The sequence below is a fragment of the Sphaerodactylus townsendi genome, linkage group LG01, assembly GCF_021028975.2.
Source record: "Sphaerodactylus townsendi isolate TG3544 linkage group LG01, MPM_Stown_v2.3, whole genome shotgun sequence".
Lineage (NCBI taxonomy): Eukaryota > Metazoa > Chordata > Lepidosauria > Squamata > Sphaerodactylidae > Sphaerodactylus > Sphaerodactylus townsendi.
In genome coordinates this window covers 94805070-94824495 of record NC_059425.1, presented here as the reverse complement: position 1 = coordinate 94824495, position 19426 = coordinate 94805070, and the positions used below count along the sequence as shown (strand labels likewise).

General features: G+C 43.4%; 1 protein-coding gene across 1 annotated transcript in view; it reads left to right on the top strand.

The window, feature by feature from the left end:
* The window catches only part of IGF2R (insulin like growth factor 2 receptor), an 83864-nt gene that overhangs the window by 27681 nt on the left and 36757 nt on the right, over window positions 1-19426 (top strand). Inside the window, exons 13-22 of the mRNA XM_048487772.1 lie at window positions 1595-1738; window positions 3329-3466; window positions 4377-4521; window positions 8405-8582; window positions 11808-11923; window positions 12981-13143; window positions 14272-14445; window positions 16979-17080; window positions 17630-17731; window positions 18189-18342. Coding sequence (XP_048343729.1) covers window positions 1595-1738; window positions 3329-3466; window positions 4377-4521; window positions 8405-8582; window positions 11808-11923; window positions 12981-13143; window positions 14272-14445; window positions 16979-17080; window positions 17630-17731; window positions 18189-18342 — 1416 coding nt within the window. The remainder of the gene's footprint in view (window positions 1-1594; window positions 1739-3328; window positions 3467-4376; window positions 4522-8404; window positions 8583-11807; window positions 11924-12980; window positions 13144-14271; window positions 14446-16978; window positions 17081-17629; window positions 17732-18188; window positions 18343-19426) is intronic.

Sequence of the window (19426 nt, the reverse complement as noted above, 5' to 3'; positions counted from 1 at the left end):
CCGGGCGTTGCTTTTTTCTCCCCTCCCCTCAGGGTAGAATCCTGAGAAAAAAGCAGCGCCCGGCTCAGGTGGAGTGGCTCCTCCCCAGACTTGTGAGGCGGGATATGTCATTAGGTTTTAAGAAGAATGTTGTTGACTATCTTGTGGATATAATGGTAATGGGAGACGCATGATATTAAAATATACAAAGAAAGATTATGGCCTGCCAGATGCTTGAGAACCACTTCAGTTTTTGCATTTTAGGTAGGCAATAAGAACATTAGTAAACATTAGTAAATTAGCTAGTAAATGCGGTTTGCTGAGTAAACATGACTGCACTTGTCTTAGTGAAGCAGTCTACAAATCAGGCTGGTGGGCAAGTGTTAAAGTGCCCAAATGCAGATGTAATTAAAAACTGTGGTTAGAACAAAGATTTCCTAAAACAAGAAAAGCCCTATCTTGCATAGCATGCAAAGTAAGGAGGGAGGAAACTGGAGGATTTTAGAATCATTCACATCTTGAACAAACTCTGGTTTATTCATGATATCTAAATACAAGATTTGATTTGTGAAATGAGGACTATTTAAAAATAAGAGGGCCTGCTGAGGTTTTTTTTTTAAGAGTTCACTGTGTTTCTCTTTAGCCTGGAGTGGATTTGATTTTCAATACAGACTCAATGTCCCCGCAGCGCTCGGCCCGTTGTCCCTCAGGCCGGGTGCTGGGCACCTTGCCGCCGCCGCCGGGGCTGCGTGGCCAGACCGAGGCCTGCTGCTGCTGGGGCGCGCAGCTGCGTCGGCGCCCGGCGCCCACCCCGTCAAGTCTGGGGAGGAGCCTCCACCCATGCTCCTGCATGAATGGGGAGCGTGCAGCCAGCATCCCGGCCTGAGCCGGGCGCTGCTTTTTTCTCAGGATTCTACCCTGAGGGGAGGGGAGAAAAAAGCAGCGCCCGGTTCAGGCCGGGATGCTGGCTGCACGCTCCCCATTCATGCGGGAGCGTGGGTGGAGGCTCCTCCCCAGACTTGACGGGCCGGACGCCGGGCGCCGGCAGGCCTCGGTCTGGCCACGCAGCCCCGGCGGCGGCGGCGGCAAGGTGCCCAGCACCCGGCCTGAGGGACAACGGGCCGAGCGCTGCGGGGGCAGGCCGCCGAGCGAGTCACGGCGGCAACAACTCTCCCCGGCCTGGCCTCGTTGCAGGATGAGGGGAGAAACGCCCCAGAAGGCGCTGGGGCAGGATTTAAGGGGGGTGGGGCGGCCGAACGAGGCTCCGAGGAGAAGGAAGAAGCTGGGGAAAGTGGAGGGTGGAAAGGAGAGAGGAGGTGACTAGGAGAGAGGAGGAGAGAGAGACAAGAGAGAGGGGGACATTGCTGTGGAAAGGCCCCAGAGAGGGGAGGAAGGGGCCATGCCAGGAGCCGCACGACAAGCAGGAAAGAGCCGTTTGCGGCTCGCAAGCCATGGGGTGATCTGGGCAGCTGGCGGGCTTTAAAGCAGCACTCCCCCGCACCTCAACAACTGAATTGTGCTATTTTTTCAGGAGGACTTACTCTAAGATTCATGTTTCCATTTCTGTAAAACTTTCATTAAAGCAGATGTCTGTATTTCTCTTGTGCGTCTTTAGGCAAAAATGGTACAAAAAACCTTGGGACATTTATGTCACCACCCACAAAAGTTGGAGAGACTATTCAGCTTGTCTATTCTAATGGTGACTACTGTGGTCAAAATAAGAAAATTGAAACCAGGATATCCCTTATATGCAAGCCAGGTGAGTGAATCCTGTTGTGTGTATTTTTTAAGAGGCTGGTTAAAACAAAGATATTTCTCATACCATCTTGAACAGCTAAATTGGAAAAACTGTGGAAACCAGTAGCAGTCAGGTCCAGCAGTCTTGCCAACTTCCTTCATATCAGAAAAGCAGCTTGTGTTACATGGTAGGGACCTCATGCACTATCCCAATCATGACAAGGCCATTGTGTCAGTTCCTATCTCACTTATGATAGTAGAGTCATATGTTATTGCTCTCTCTCTCTTGTATGTTACCATGTGGTAGCTTTTTCTACTTACTCAGGTAGGTGTGGGCTACGGAATTGTTAATTGCTGTTATATGTCCTCTGTAGACTGATGATCTCAAAAAAGGTGAGCTGGTAGCAGGGATCTGGATTACAAAATACTTTCATAACACCTCAGCCTTAACAAAAGTTTTAGCATGAAGTGTCTCCTAATAAGATGTCTGAGAGGAAAACCCTGAAGAAGGATTCGTCATGCTGCACTCTTCAAAAGTCCTTTGGCAGCACATTTGAGGCTATCTTCATGAGTTAGACTGAGAGTAAAGGATCAAAAATTACCAAGGAAGCTTCATGACTGCATAAGAATTTGAACAGAATCCTAATCTCTCTACCAACCTGACTTTCTGTCCTTGCTTATTCAGTAGCTTTCTTTAGGAATCTGATTTTTCTTCTCTTGTCCGATTTCTTCCATGAATGTCAGAATGTTAAAGACTACTGAGCCATAAGTTTCATCAGACTGCATGTGGCCTGCATAAATTGAGCATCAAACTATAGATTCTGCTGGAAATCCATACCACAAATAGTATGTTTTTCTGGCTGCTCCATCTTAGTGAAATTACATTATGGAGGCAAGGAAATGTGATAATAAATGGAGGGAGATGATGCACAAGCTCATAATGGTGTTCTCCTGCAAAGAGACTGAGTAGACTCTTATTACAGGATTCAGCACATAAATCAATTATTGTTGGGGCATGGGGGAAGTGTCTGCTGTCAGGTAATGCAAACTGTCAGCTCTCGTGAAGTTAATCGATAGTTAAAGAAAACTACTGAAGGTAATGAAGCAAACTATCAGATAGTGTATTGAAATCAAAATGAAAAAGGCCAGCCCAGCCCTACCATCCAGCTTGCTTCTTGAGAGTGAATGTGGTTGAAAAGAATTTAACTAGGTTTATGGACAAATGGAAACCCTTGATAGAGTATTTTGACAAAACAGAAAAAAAATTGATGTCTAGTGGTTTTGAAGGTTAATAAGCACCAATGGAGAAAAAGTGAAACTTTTATCAGTAATGATGCTAAAGATTTAATTTCATTTCGATCCTTAATGACCAAGTGCTAAAAAATTGTTTTTAGGGGTTAAGGGTTAATATTCAATTCAGAAGGTACTGGGAGTCTTTATGGAATAAGCACTTCACAGTTTGGTGAACTTTTATCTCTCTGTGTGTGTTCGATTTTACAAAGATTAAGTACAAATAAAAAAATTGCTATCAAAAGAATTAGGCAGGCCCCTCCCACCCCCCAAAATAAATGTAGCAGTTCAGTTCAGTGTTGTCTTGCTGTTTTGTTACCAGGCTATCTGGAAAGTGCTCCTGTTTTGATGAACTCTGGGCATGATGAGTGCTTATATAAGTTTGAATGGCATACGGCTGCCGCCTGTGTCCTGTCTAAAACTAAAGGCGACAGTTGCAGGGTTTCTGACTCACAAGCAGGTAAATATTTAGTCTTCCAAAATACTTGTAGATCTGTATCGAATTCATTGTGTGCCGAAATCCTCATTAACTTCTTTTCATCTTCTGTTTCTTAACCATAGTTTGCTTCCAGCTTTTTACAAACTTGAGTTATATCTGAACTGTGTTTAAATGGCACCTGCTCAGCCAAACTAAACCAGTATAGCCATTTCCTCAGGCACTTGGTGGTATTGAATGGCTGATCATGCCTAGCTATCCATGAAGTCTTGCAAACACCATCTTTCACTTTTTTCCTAAGTCTAGCTGCTAGAGCAGCTTTAGTTTTTTCCTTTATTAAATGTACAAATATTGGTAAGTGTAGCTATGTGTACGTGGGACATTTAAGAGTCTAATAAAGGGAGCAGATGTCTGTAACCACCAATATACGGCACCACTGTAACTCATGGGCCACACTCTGACATGAGAAACTTTTGTCCATGAGGTGCACAGACTGTTCCCATGCTCCATCCCTGAAAAAATCCTCATTTGGGAAGGCCTTAAACCAGGTTCTAGTGGGCTGTAGTATCGAGCTGCAGGCTCCTGGTCAAGGAGTTTGCTTCATCCTCATAAACCATCTGAGTGGGAGGAAAACTGCAGCTTACTCAGATTCCTGCATTCAGATGTTGCAACAAATCCCAAGTTCAAGGCTTTCCAGGTCAGCATTTCAGTTGCCCTCTGAGAGAGCAGGAGGCGGTTGGAAAGGAAGAATGCAAGCACAGGAATTAGCTGTTGCCGCCAAGACTTGTCAGGATTCTGAATGTAGTCATGAAATATTATTGAACTGCAGAGGTGCATATTCTGTCTTGTGAAAACCTGCTGATTGATGGGGCAAGGACATTGATGTAGCTTCTATACTAAACTGCTTTTAAAAAATAAATACATTTCTGTTTAGGATATTCCTTTGACTTATCACCACTGGCGATGGACAGAGGCTATGCAGTAAATACAAGCAATTATAACTTTTATATTAATATTTGTGGTGCTGTTTCAAACACGCTCTGTGGACAAAATTCAGCAGCATGCCAAGTAAAGAAAAAGTAAGCCTTTATTTATGATTTTGCTTGCCTAATTGTGTATGGGTGAAAGAGTCAGTATTGTTGTAACACTCACTTACTGAGTTCGGTGGGACTTGCTTCTGACTAAAGATTCTTAGGATTAGCTGTTCCTACACTGTATGAGATGAAGACTGTTTAAAAGAACATATGAAAATATCAGCTGGGCTGCAGGGGAGCCCAAGGACTTGCACCCATCCAGGTAGAAGATCCTCCCCCCAATGCCTTGACCAGACTGCTGCTTTAACTCCTTTCAGTTGCAGAAGCGTAATGCTTTGCAGCCTTAGAGGTTAGGGTACTATCTTGGAGCTTCAAGTTTAAAACCTTCGCTGCTCAAGTCTAGTTCAGCAGGAATCTGGATCCTTGCAATTATGTCATTTTTCTGCAGTGGGAAAACGCTTAGTAGAAAGACTTCCCGGTGAACACTGTGACTCGTGTTGTTCAATTTTTTGTTGAAGCGTAGATACTGGGTGGGATGGAACCTCTGAATGCCTGCTGTTTGACAGATGTGTCATACCTCCATCTCTTCCCAGTGGTATTTAGATCCAGTTCAGTTGTGGCAGTGAACTTTAATGTAGTATGTGATGGGCTGTTTACTGGCTTTGCTGCAGTGCAGGACTTGCCCTACTCTGATAGCGCAGCATGAGCCGATGTTTCTCCATCACTGGAGAAGAGCTATGTAGCTGGAGCTGCTTTTGTAAAAAATATATGAAGTTCCATTTCTCTTCAAGTTCCATTTTGCAGACAGAGAGGGAGGTTTTTCTAAATCAACCACATACAAGCGAGGAACATAGCAATGTGCATGTGACAAGGGATAGTGTCTACAAAAGACTTGAGGGTAAAGCACATCAATCCCAGGTTAAGGACAGAGACAGGGTATACAGGTGTCTCTATGCTAATAGTAGAAGCATTCGACCTAAAATGGGGGAACTAGAGTACAGAGTTTTGAAGGAGGACTTTGATATAGTGGGCATTACAGAGACATGGTGGAATGAGGAGAACCAGTGGGATGCTGTTATACCAGGCTACAGGCTGTATAGGAAGGATAGGATAGGGCGCATTGGGGGTGGAGTTGCCCTTTACATCAAAGAGAGCATAGTATCACATAAAATAGACAATGCAAGGGGAGCTGGTTCCCCTACAGAATCACTGTGGATATCAATACCAGGTGTGAAGGACAGTTTAATATTAGGAATATATTATCGTCCCCCTGACCAAAGTGCACAAGAGGATTCTGAGATGGAAAAAGAAATTAGAGAGGCCAACAAAAACAAAAATGTAGTGGTAATGGGTGATTTTAACTATCCCCATATAAACTGGAAAAATGCATGTTCAGGTCATAGTAAGGAGAGAGCATTCCTGGATATGCTAAATGACTGTGGCTTAGAGCAGATGGTTGTGGAACCAACCAGGGGAGAGGTGATCCTAGATCTAATTCTATGTGGGACCCAGGACCTGGTGCAGGAAGTCAGTGTTGTTGAGCCGATAGGGAACAGCTACCACAATGCTGTCAGATTCAGTATCTCAGCATGTCTGAACAAGTGGCAACTACTAATGAACTTACATAAGCCTTCAGAAAGGGAGATTTCCCCAAGATGAGGGGATAGTGCGCAGGAAGCTGAAAGGGAAAATCAAGAGAGTCAAAACTGTCCAGGATGCTTGGAGGTTATTTAAAAACACAGTAATAAAAGCTCAGCTGGAATGTGTTCCACAGGTTAGAAAAGGCAGCACCCAGTCCAAAAGAAAGCCACCATGGTTACAAAGAGAGGTTGAGGAAATTATCAGAAAAAAGAAAATGTCTTTTAGAAAATGGAAGTCCAGTTTGGCTGATGAAGAATATGAGAGGGAACACAAATGGTGGCAAAAGAGAAGCAAGTTAGCTGTAAGGGAGGCAAAAAAGGATTATGAGGAACGCATGGCTGCGAACATCAAGACCAGCAACAAACAGTTCTTCAAGTACATCAAAAGCAGGAAGCCAGCAAGGGAAGCGGTAGGCCCGTTAGATGACAAAGGAACAAAGGGTGTGCTAAAAGATGGCAGGGAGATTGCAGAGAAGCTGAATGAATTCTTTGCATCTGTCTTCACCCAAGAGGAGGTGAGGAACATTCCTGCACCTGAACCAAGCTTCTTGGGAGGCGAATCCGAGGAATTAGCGAAGATAGTGGTAGACAAGGAAGAAGTTCTGGCAGCCATTGATAAACTAAATGTTACCAAATCCCCTGGCCCAGATTGCATTCACCCAAGAGTTCTTAAAGAGCTCAAGCATGAAATTGCTGATCTTCTCACTTTAATATGCAACTTATCCCTGGAATCAGGCTCCATCCCTGAAGACTGGAAGATGGCCAATGTCACACCAATCTTTAAGAAAGGATCTAGGGGGGACCCGGGAAATTACAGGCCAGTCAGTTTGACATCTGTTCCTGGTAAATTAGTAGAATCTATCATTAAAGATAACATTATAAAACATGTAGAAAAGCAAGACCTGCTGAGAAAGAGTCAGCATGGCTTTTGCAGAGGCAAATCCTGTCTTACAAACTTACTAGAGTTCTTTGAGGGGGGCAAACAGGCATGTGGACAGGGGTGAACCGGTGGACATTGATTTCCAAAAGGCTTTGACAAAGTTCCTCACCAGAGACTGTTGAGAAAACTCAGCAATGAAGGAATAAGAGGGGAAGTCCTCCTATGGATTAAAAACTGGTTGAGAAACAGGAAACAAAGAGTGGGTGTAAATGGGAAGTTCTCACAATGGAGAGATGTCGGGAGTGGTGTCCCCCAAGGATCCGTTTTGGGACCAGTGCTCTTTAACCTATTCATAAATGACCTGGAAGTAGGGGTGGGTAGCGTGGTGGCCAAGTTTGCAGATGATACCAAATTAGGTAGGGTGGTGAGAACCACAAAGGATTGCGAAGAGCTCCAAGCGGACCTTGATAAATTAGGTGAGTGGGCTCAGAAATGGCAAATGCAGTTCAATGTAGCAAAATGTAAAGTGATGCACACAGGGGCAAAAAATCCAAACTTCACATACACGCTACAGGGGTCAGTACAGGAAAGGGATTTAGGCGTCTTAGTTGATAGTTCCATGGGAATGTCAACTCAATGCATGGCAGCTGGGAAAAAGGCAAACTCTATGCTGGGGATAATTAGGAAAGGAATTGATAATAAAACTGCAAAGATTGTCATGCCCTTATATAAAGCAGTGGTGCGACCGCACTTGGAGTACTGTGTCCAGTTCTGGTCGCCGCATCTCAAAAAGGATATTGAGGCGATAGAAAAAGTGCAGAGAAGGGCAACAAGGATGATTGAGGGACTGGAGCACCTTCCCTATGAGGAGAGGCTGCAGCGTTTGGGACTCTTTAGTTTGGAGAGGAGGCGGCTAAGGGGGGATATGATTGAAGTCTATAAAATTATGCATGGGGTAGAAAATGTTGACAGAGAGAAATGTTTCTCTCTTTCTCACAATACTAGAACCAGGGGCATTCATTGAAAATGCTGGGGGGAAGAATTAGGACTAATAAAAGGAAACACTTCTTCACGCAACGTGTGATTGGTGTTTGGAATATGCTGCCACAGGAGGTGGTGATGGCCACTAACCTGGATAGCTTGAAAAGGGGCTTGGACAGATTTATGGAGGAGAAGTCGATTTATGGCTACCAATCTTGATCCTCTTTGATCTGAGATTGCAAATGCCTTAACAGACCAGGTGATCGGGAGCAACAGCCGCAGAAGGCCATTGCGTTCACATCCTACATGTGAGCTCCCAAAGGCACCTGGTGGGCCACTGCGAGTAGCAGAGAGCTGGACTAGATGGACTTTGGTCTGATCCAGCTGGCTTGTTCTTATGTTCTTATGTTCTTATGTTCACTTTCAGTGGCGAAGGTCAGTGGAGTCTGGGAGTTCCCAGTTCTGAGCTCTCCTACTATGATGGAATGGTTCAGTTGGACTACAAAAATGGCACAATCTATAATAACGAGGAGCACACACATCGGTCTACTCACATAACTTTCTTGTGTGATCGTGAGGCAGGCGCGGGTCAACCTGAATATCAGGTAAGAAATGAAGGTGGTATAGTCTGATGTTCCTCATTTGATTAAAATAATTATATAACGCCAACTACTAATAGTTTTTAAACAATTTACAACTTTCTTAAAAGAACAAACTTGCAGGTTAAAACTGTAGTGACGGATCCCTTGCTAAGCACCTAACAGTTCAATTCATTGGTTGCCCAAACCCCACATGAACACTTTCAGTAGGCCCCAGTGCTGAAGTGTATTCCTGCTTTTTACACATAGAGGTTGGTTTCAGGTTTATAGATTCTTTGCCTGAGGCTGTCCCCTATAGATTTCTGTGGCGTGTTTATTCCTCTGGATGGAAAGCTCACAACTACTTGCATTAGCTTGCTATAAAATATCGTTAAAAAGGACTTATATCAGTTGGTTTGTATTTCTTTGAAGGGGAGCTAAGTAGAGATATCGGTATAACTATTTTTAATGATGTTAGAACGCAAAATGGTATTGTCTAGGGCAGTGATGGTGAATCTTTTTGAGACCGAGTGCCCAAATTGCAACCCAAAATCCACTTATTTATCGCAAAGTGCCAACACAGCAATTTAACCTGAATACTGAGGTTTTAGTTTAGAAAAAATAGTTGGCTCTGAGGCGTGCATTACTCGGGAGTAAGCTTGGTGAAGCAGCCGTGCAACACTTCAAATGGGTGAATCACTCCCCTAGGAGGGTTTACTCAGAAGCAAGCCCCATTGCCAGCAACCGAGTTCAGTCCCAGGTAAAGGATTGTATCCAGGCCAGCCTAGATTTGTGTGTGTGTGTGTGTGTGGGGGGGGGTGATTCCCCCCCCATGATGAACTCTGTACACACATGCCCACAGAGACGGCTCTGAGTGCCACCTCTGGCACCCGTGCAATAGGTTCGCCACCACTGGTCTATGGGTATGCTTTCAACAAAGCCGAATTGACACCCCTCCTCCCACTGAGAAGATACCTTTTTGGTAACCCTAACCACCTCCCCTCCCAAATGGCAGTGACTTAAGGGGGCCAAAAAAGTGGATCACAAATAATGCTGATTTTTTTCATCATTATGGGGGCCACTTTGGCTCCACCACCATTAAAAAAAAAGACTGATGAGGGAATCCCTTCTCCCCACTAACTTGCCGACTGGCTGACTGGGCCCAGCATTGAACTCTGCACCACCAGTTGCCACCGAAGTCCATGTGGGTGTTGGAGTCAGCAAGAGGCAGAGAGCTGAGCACTCTAACTTCAAGACACTCATGGAGTTTGGAGGCGGTGAGAAATGTTGGGAGTTCAGGTTTAATACCCTGAAACATTTCAAATTTCTGAAAAAAACAACAATAATAAAATCCCTATACTGGTACAGGTGTATGGATTTTTCAGATTTATTGAAAATTTCTGGGTCTATTCAGCCTGAAAAATACTGGAAAAAATGGTGCACACTCCTTGTATTGTCTGAAACAGTGAAGAGCTGGGAATCAACCGTGCCTGTTCTGAGCACTTTTCCCAAGTGTGGAAATTGCCCTATTTCCTGTTGGGGCTTGTAGTTGGCAGATAATTCCCTTCCCATCTTGAAACAGGTGCTGCCAGAGGCATGGGTAAGCTGCGCACCTCTTTAATGGTGCAGTCTTCACTCCAGGGCTGGAAGTGCATGTGATTCTTTTGGCTGATTCTTTTGGTTAATTGTGAATATATGTCTCTGTGAGCCTCTGAATGAGAACTGCTGGTCTAGAAGGATGCATGTGTCGGCGGGTGCCATTAAATTCTCTGGACTCCTGTTTCTGAGAGTTCAAGCTGAACTTCTTCACATGAGAGCAGAACAACATATTTTATAAACAGAAAATTACACCTTTCCTTAATGAGCTGTAGGGTTTGCATACTGCCTGGATTTCCTCAGGTTTAAGGTGGGGCTGATAATGTTCAGTGTTTACTGTCTTTCACAGCAGCCACAGACACCCAGAAATTCTACTCTGGGGATTGTGGGACTCTCAGGAAGGTGGTGGTGGGAGAATAGGAAGACTCCTGTTGGGGGTAAAGGGATTGGCAATTATCTTCCCTTGTGCCTGGGGTGTATCTGCCATTGGGACATAGGGAGTCAAATGTCCCCAGACATCCCCATTTGGTCACATGGGGGTGGGGCGCAAAAAATTCAGGCTTGTTTCTGTGTTCTTTGTATTTTTTAGTGTTTTTTCAGTTTGTGGCCTGTAGGGGGTGCAGTTTTAAGGCTAGCAGCACCAAAAATTCAGGAATTTTTCAGGAGACTCTCATGATGACACCACCCAGGTTTGGTGGGGCTTGGTTCAGGGGATTCAAAGTTATGGACTCCCAAAGGGGGTGTCCTATCCCCCATTGTTTCCAATGGGAACTAATAGGAGATGGGGGCTACACCTTTGATGATCCATAACTTTGGATCCCCTGAGCCAAACTTCACCAAACCAGGGTGGTATCATCAGGAGAGTCTCCTAAAGATACCCTGAAAGTTTGGTGCTGCTAGCGTAACAATTGCACCTCTGACAGCAGGCACCTCTGAAATTGCCCCAGATTCTCCTTTTAAATCCACCCCCCCTCATCATGGATTTAAAGGGAGAATCTGAGGTCCCCAGTTTAAACATTGAAAGTGATGCTGTTTCAGGGTGGGGGAGAACTCACCCCAAAACAGCATCACTTTCAATGTTGTTTAAACTGGGGACCCCAGATTCTCGCTTTAAGGTGGATTTAAAAGGAGAATCTGGGCTCCCTAGATTAAACACCATTGAAAGTAATGCTGTTTGTGGGTGGATTCCACTGAAGGTGTTTTGTGAGAGATGTTGCTGACATTTATTTGGTGAATGTTTTGCTGGGGGTGATTTGTGAGAGATTTACATGCTTAATACCCACTTGCAGTGGCTTGGAGCTGTTTCTCAGGCTAACAACCTACCTCATAGGGTTGGTATGAGGACAAAATTAGGAAAGAGAGTTGGTAGGGAGAGAGCCATGTATGTTTTGCTGGGAGTGGGAAGTGTTTTGTGAGCTGGTACAAAAAATCATTGTTTGGTCGTGGTGAGGGAGGGTGGCTGCCCATACTGAGATTGGGGTGGGGGGGACGCCAAACTCAGGTTTTGTCCCCGGGCTCCAGTTTGCCTAGAAACGCTTCTGCTTGTACCTCTGGGAATCACGGCAGTATTCAAGCCAGTATGTAGTTGGTTTTCACCCATGCTAATTACGGTTTGCTTGTTTGTTTGTTTTTCTCTGTGTGGTCATGACAATTTAGGTGGAAGATAATTTCACATATAACTTCAAGTGGTATACTAGCTATGTTTGTCCAGAGATACCCATAGAATGTGTTGTGACAGATCCACAGACTATGGAGCAATATGATCTTTCAAGGTAAACATCAAAGGAGTATGTGTGTAAACCTTAAAATGTAGATCCAATTGCTTGATTCATGAGTTCTTGCTGTCCAGAGCATGTTTCAAACCTACTGCTGGCATATGGGGAATGATCCACAGAACTTTCATTCTGCTGCAGCCCTCATGAGCCACCTGAAATTTTGCTCCTGGTGGTCATCAGACACTCAAACTGCCTAGGGTGGAATGGGCAGAAACCTGTCTTCTGAAGATTTGTGTGTGTGCAGTTTTTCAGAACTAGCTGGATCATGCCACTCTTTCCTACCCAGGCTAGAGACGTCACAGTTTCCCACAAATTTGAAATAAGTAGGTACAGTGAAACCTCCGTTTTCATTGCCTTCAGTTTTCATCGGTTTCTGTTTTCATCGATTTTTTCAGTGAAAAATTTGTCTCGGTTTTCATCAATTTGCCTCGGTTTTCAACAATTTGCAGTAAGGTGCAGGGGTTTGTGGAGAAAAATCACCCGGACAAAGCTGTTTCAGGCCGTGTCTGCAGCTTATTTAATGACAGTGTTTTGCCCAATTTCAGACAAATCTTAAAGAGGCATCAGAAACAGACCTCTTTAGACAGCTTTCTGGTGCGACATTGGTCCACTGGCTCTGAAGCTGGTCCTAGTGTTATTGTTTGTTTCTGTTTTCAGCATTAAACACTATGTTTATTCACCACAAATGTGTTTTTGTTATTTTTTTTGGAGTGTTTTCATTGGTTTCGGTTTTCATCGATTCTTTTTGGATGGATTACCAATGAAAACTGAGGTTCCACTGTAATATGGAAGGAGGGCATATTATTCCTAATGGTTGTTTATGTTGGGCTTCTTCTTATAGAAATCATTGGTATTCTTGACTTGTCGTGTTCTGATGAGGCAGAGGCTGTTTTGCTTTCACTACTAAATATTCAAATAAGCCTCTCGGCTGGCCTAACTTGTAATATTTTTAGTATGCTTGTTACAGGAGGATGCACAAATGGTGGAAGCAAGTGCTAAGCTCCTTGCAAGTGAATCTTCTTATTAACTCAACCAACATATTTTTAAATTTCAGTTTATCATTATATGGAGACAGAAAGGAAAACTGGTTTGCAATGGGCAGCTCTGAAGAGGGTGCACACAAAAAATATTACATAAATATCTGTCGTCCATTAAATCCTGTCCCAGGCTGTGACAGACAAGCATCAGTCTGTGAAATGACGTACAAGAATGTTGCTGTGAGTATCTCCATGCTAGTGCTAAAAAAAACCAATCCAATCATACAAACAAATTAGAGAACTGAGTGGTCACGCTTCAAGTGCAGGTGCCTCCAGTGTCATCCTTTATTCTGGAATATTGCAGTGATTTAGTGAAGATGATTTCGTAATAGTTTGCTGGAGGCAGCTACTTTGAAAGTAGAATTTCTTGCTCATTGAGCCTGTAGCAATAAACCACAGTTATTTTATTTTATTTTTGTGGATTCTGAAAGCCAGGAATATGTTAATTCTTGACAACAGTACAGCTGCCCTAGGTTTTCTTGGGGGAGAGGGTCATCAAAAGATTTTGCTTGTATCATCACACTTTTTATGGAATAATTGGAGTTTTTTGGGCTGTAGTTTGTACAGCTTGATGCCACATGTTTATTAGTTTATAAGGTGTCTTAAGGCTCTTGTCTGTGGCATCAGCAGGCTAGTATTGCTGCCTTCCTGGAATTACAAAATAACATTCTCTGTTGTCACTTTTGACTTCTGTTTGACTGATAAGCAAGTTGAAACATTGTGATGTTTAAAAGAGAGAAGAAATGGGAATAGATGTGATGATTCATGGTTTGTCCTTAATCCCTACTTTTGGAGGAGATGTTGCTTACACAACTTTGTTGTTGTTTACTTTCCTTGCTCATGTTGAGAATACTACTTGTATTCTCTTTATCACGCTTCATAGATCTTTACTTCATTCTGTTTAACTTACCCTTTTCAGTTAAGCTTGTCTTTAAGCATTTGCTCAGTTTTGTCTGGTTTCTCTTTTATCCTCCTGTGCATTGCTGTGTGCATCTTCATCTTTGCCTATGTTGAAAAGAACAACATTTTTATTTTTCCTTCTGATGACCCTTTAATTCTGGCTCTAAAAGAATATTGTGCTATTCCTTTCCCTACTTGCCCTTTCTTTTGTTCTTAAGCATGTTTCATTTCAGCATTAACAGTCTGCAGGCCTCTTTCTTTTTCGGCCAGTGCTTTTTTGAACAACATCTCCTACATTTAAAACAATATTATGCTGTTTATTTAGTTTGTTAGTTACTCATCACAATGTGATATAAAACAATCTTTTTAGAGGAAAAACACTTGCTGTGCTTTGTATTTTCACCTTAGACTGGTTCCTCCGAAATTGCCTCCATCAGCAATCTTGGGATTGCCAGCCATGGGCCAGTTATTGAAGGTCCTGGCAGAATCCTCCTCAACTACACCAATGGATCTCTGTGTGGCGAAAATGAGGCGGTACCTTTCACAAGCCTGATCCATCTTAGCTGCTCTAAGGGCACTACTGTAAGTGGCTGGACAACTTGCTTTTCCTCTTACTGTGAATGTGTAGGTCATCTGGTTGGCAATCTGTACGTAAAGGCAGGTGCATTTGTAGGTACACCCTGGCTTCTTTCTTGAATTTCTCTTGGTGTAGTTTGGACTTGTAATGCAACAGGATGTTAGTACTGCACCTTTCATAGTGGGAATATCCTGTGCATTTGTCTTATCTGTGCTGATGCCTGAAGTACAACAGGTGTTTTTTTTAAATAAAAGAGCTGGTAGAAATGGACTTGGATTTCCCATTCCCTGGGAAAAATGGTTTTAAATGGGACACTAATAGTTACGGGGCTTTTTTCCAGGGTCTTCTTTATATTTATTGGAAAGGCGAGGCAAACTAGACTGTGATAATTCACCTTAGTGTAGCTTTTTTGGGAAATTTTTTCTTTCAATGTAGTCTCCTTTATTGTAAACAAATCTCAAATTTTAAACAAGCCTTGTCTAAAGTTGTGTGCTAAAGGTAAGCAGTTGTTGGTCTCTCATCTGCTCTGGCGCCATAGATGCCTGCCTCACCCCCATAGCCCTCTTAATTGGAAGCCAAAGAACAAGCAGCATACTTTTCTAAGCTCCCTATTTCAAGCCATTTTGAGGGGGTGGGCGTGGATCAGCTCGGGTCTCTCATCAGGGACATTCAGTCTACCCAGGTAGTCTGGTGGGGGAATGAAAGAATCACTTTCTTCAGGATTTCCTTATTCCCTGGAACTTTGTGCTCCCCTCCCCCATTGTTCTGTAGCTTGACAATTACTAATTATGTGTCTAATAAAAGCAGTTATAAAAATAAAAAGCAATTATAAAAATATTTGAAAGAAAATTACTAATTATGCAAATGGTATATGATAGACAGCCTCTGGAGATATGTTTGTGTCCCTCTCCTCCATTATTGTAGTGGACCTTTGTGGAATGGGAAGATGGGGTCTAATTGCCAGCCAGGTATCTGTTTATAAGCTGAGAGAAGAGGAATTTCCAGGTTCAGAATTCAAGTTTCAGATTGAACTAAATTCCATTTCGTAGAATGCATCAGGGGCTTGTGATGCATGATGGTGCTGGACATTCCAAGAATATACTGGGTTCCTTGGGCACTACACGTCCAAGTTGCTTTGCTGGGAGAAGAAGAGAAAGGAAGACGACAGCAAGAATTTCACTCCCCTCAGCTGCCTGTTTGTACTGTTACATCATTCTTTTGCAGCAGTGCAGATAAGTTTAGATGGGAGAATGGGGATTCTAGGAGGAGGGACTCCTCGAGCTTTATGACACTCAACCTATGACACCATGAGATGGCCCATAGAATTCTGAGCTCAAAATCAAGCTTATGGTGAATGCCAATTTATTAGGAAGTACCTAAGATCACCCATATCTAGCTAAAGTTTGCTTCAAAAGAGACTATAATTTGTCCATTTGTTCAGTGTCATCTGGCTGGATTATCTCTATATATAATTGAGTAAGAGCCTGGCCAGGTGACAACGATGAACTTCTAGCCAATCATCATGCACTGGTGAGGCATTTGCCAGCTTCAGTGCAAGCGACTTTGGACATGAGGCATGCAGTGGCAGTGGCTCCAATTTCTGAGGTGCAGGATGGCTCTGACTATTCCCCACTCCCACCCAATCACTGTGACACAATCCCAGTACCTCATAACTGAAAGGTGGCTGCTTTTTCATTCCCACCATCCCTCCTTTCGTCCATCCATTCCACTGCCATTTCTTGACTGCCTTCCCCCTACCTTTGTTTCCATGGCGGCCACTTTTTCATTCCTTCCTGATTTTTCTTCCACCCATTTGACCAGGATATGGGCCTGAGGCAACATTTTGAGTACAGGAGACAAATCAAGCGCAGAGTCTGCACACATGAGGGGAGCAACGAGGACAGAGCACATAGCAGCAAAAGAATAAAGGGGTGGGGGAGAATAATCCATTGTTGCAAGCAGAGCAACCCACTCTGGGGTTGGGAGTGAGTGTATGTGTGAGCGAGAAAGAGAGAGAGTGAAATATCAAACATTGACCGGTGTGTGTGTATGTGGAGAAAGACTGCAGGCTTTGACCCCTCTCAGTGGGCACACTTAATCCATCAACAGTTTGTAGAGCCCATTTTCTTTGTTCATAAAATGGGCTTTGCTGCTAGAATGGAATATTCATCATACACTAAATACCAGTTTGATCCACTGAAGTCTTAAATACATTCCTCAATTTTATGTTCAGCATTTTAACATCCAAAAATGGAATATTGTATATTATATGAAACGTAACTTGTGTGTACTTCAGTGTAATTTGTTGATATGATCTTGTTTGTGAAGTTATTCTGCAAAAGTATTGGCATTTTTGAAGTATCAAAAGGTCACTGAGGTGAAAAACATATTTTTCTGCTGCCAGTGCTGTAGCTTTTACAGAAATTGTATCCCAAAATGATAGTATCAGAAATTACAACAAACTTACAATAAGTCCTTCTGGCCCTTATGAAGCTGCGTTGTTCTGAGCACTGCTTGCCTTATTGCTTGTATTTCCAGAGTAGCAGCCCAAGTTTCTTGGAGATTAAAGAATGTGTTGCAACATTTCTGTGGGAAACTGAAGCTGCTTGTCCAATCTCAGTAACAGAAGGAGACTCTCAGGTGAGGAACAGAGCATGTAATAGACAATCTTGTAGGCTTCATGTACATTAATGCATTTTGGTAATCTAGAATCTGTACCATCCAAATCCTGTGCATGTTTACCTTGGAGTTGGTCCCACCAAATTTTGCAGGAAAGAAAACTCATGGTCTTTGACATCTGCAATTGCAAGAAGAACTGGCTGTAAACTCAAAGGCACTTTCTGTATTTCAATTTTGTCCTCTTAACTAAAAAGAATTAATTTCTGTGGGTCCCAGTAATCCTGCTTCAATTTCATTCTTCTGATTTTTAAAGTGATAATAATGCAACCATACAGTTCACTTTGAAGGTAGCCTAAAATTGGTCTTGTACAGTGTAGTCCTATGCAGAGTTACTCTGTTTGATTCAGTTGGCTTTAAACTGGAATAATTCATTGCAGGATTACATTGTCTGTATGGAAGATTTATCTCCCTTGACTTGTCATCTTCAAATGTGAAGTACCTTAAATGTTGTAATCAAAATCTCTTCTCTTCCTTTCTGACTTTTCTTCCCCGCCCTTTTTTTTTTTGCAGAGTTGTTCTGTAAAAGATCCCAACAGTGGTTTTGAGTTTAACCTGGAATCACTAGCTTCAAAACATGGATATGTTGTCACAGACGTTGGAAAGGCATACTTGGTAATATTTTTTCTTGTTTCTTATTTCAAGTGTAGAACATGTTGCCAAGGTTTATGCCCTTCTGCTGTATAATTGGTAATTTAAGAGCAACTCATAAGCAGAAAATACAAAGCATTAAAGTTTCTTCTTCCATGTTCATAAAAAGAATATTCATTTCAGTTGGTGATCACTAAGCAGCAAATTAATTGAGGAGAAGACTGTTGAAGGCTAAAAAGCAGTACAAGCACAATTGTGTGAGACTGTTAAATCTTGCTGGCAAATGTAGAACTTATGTATTGCACATAGATGACTTGGGAGGGCACTGAAAGTTGCCCTGCCTAATGTACTGATAGCTGTGCCAGAATGAGGCCAGTGCAGAAAGAATAGCTGAATGAATAAAGACAGTCTGTAAATGAAAAGCTAGTACCTTGAGGAGTCATCAGAGTAACTAATAAGTATTGTGTGTTGAATCTCTTAGTTAAATATTTGTGGACCTGCGAAAGATTGCGGGAGCATTGATGGTAGTCCAGCTGCTGGGTGCGAAACGCACGATCTGAATCGCATCCGTTTGGTGAAACTGAATAAAACCCTTCAATTATCTACAGAAGGATATCTGACACTTACTTACACCGGTAAACTGCCTTAGAATTACGATGTGCTTTATTCCTGTTGGCTACTAGTGACCTAGGCTGCACCACCAACATTTGTAGCCTTCATTATGCTGGCTGTCATATGTAGAGAAGGTTAGGTTACGAGACTTCTGATGTAGCATCAAGAGTTGGAAGCCCAGGTTGTCCACACTAGTCAGCAGTGGCATACCGGGCCTAAATGGTGCCCAGAGCCATGACCTCCCCCGCCCAGCTCCCCACACCCCATTTACAGGAGCCAGCAGGGAGGGCGTGGGGGGAGGGGGCGGCTCAGACTATGTCACGGTGACAGGCCACTCCTGGGCTGGCCTTGCGTTTTGGCTCCTGCCTGAGTCATCCGCTGCTGAGCCCCCCCCCTCCCTTCAGGCCAGATTCTGCCCTCCCCAGAGCCTAAGGAGGGCAGGAGCCAGCCTGCAGGGAGTCTGGGAGGGGGTGGGGCTAGGTGGCATGTGCCTGGGGACATGGCCCCATTAGCAGTACACCACTGCTAGTCAGAGTTCAATAAATTCTGAGCTGCATAGGCCAATATACAGGTGACTAATGTTGTGATACATTACTGTTATACCTGCCCTGCCTCTGAGCAGTTTGAGGCAGCATATGTGGCCTTCTTCCCATTTTAATCTCTTTATCTGTATTACAAAGATGTGTAGTGGCTCTGGCTGGCCCAGGGGCTTGCACCTAGGTCTCACTGGTCCGCATTGATACTACAGCTACTATGCAGATTTTTAAACTGCAAAAAGGGTGCACCAACTCTTAAATGTTGTAGGTTCTGAACCATGAGTCTCAGGAGTTCCCCTTTTGGTTTGATGGATTTTTGACTTGAGGGGATTTTGACCAAAGTGGGAGGTGCTGGGAAGGCTAAGGGGCAATTATGCTCCTACTTATTCAGCATTCATTTTGACTACAGGTTTAGCACTAGAGTTTGTTCTAGAAGGCTGGGGGGTGGGGGTGGGGAGTCATTACAATGCTGAATTGTCATGAGAATAGGGTTGTGGGGGACAAATGTGTTTGCAATTTAAAAGGTGCAAAATACTTTTTTAAAGTTTAGAAGCTGCTGCTTGATATTTTG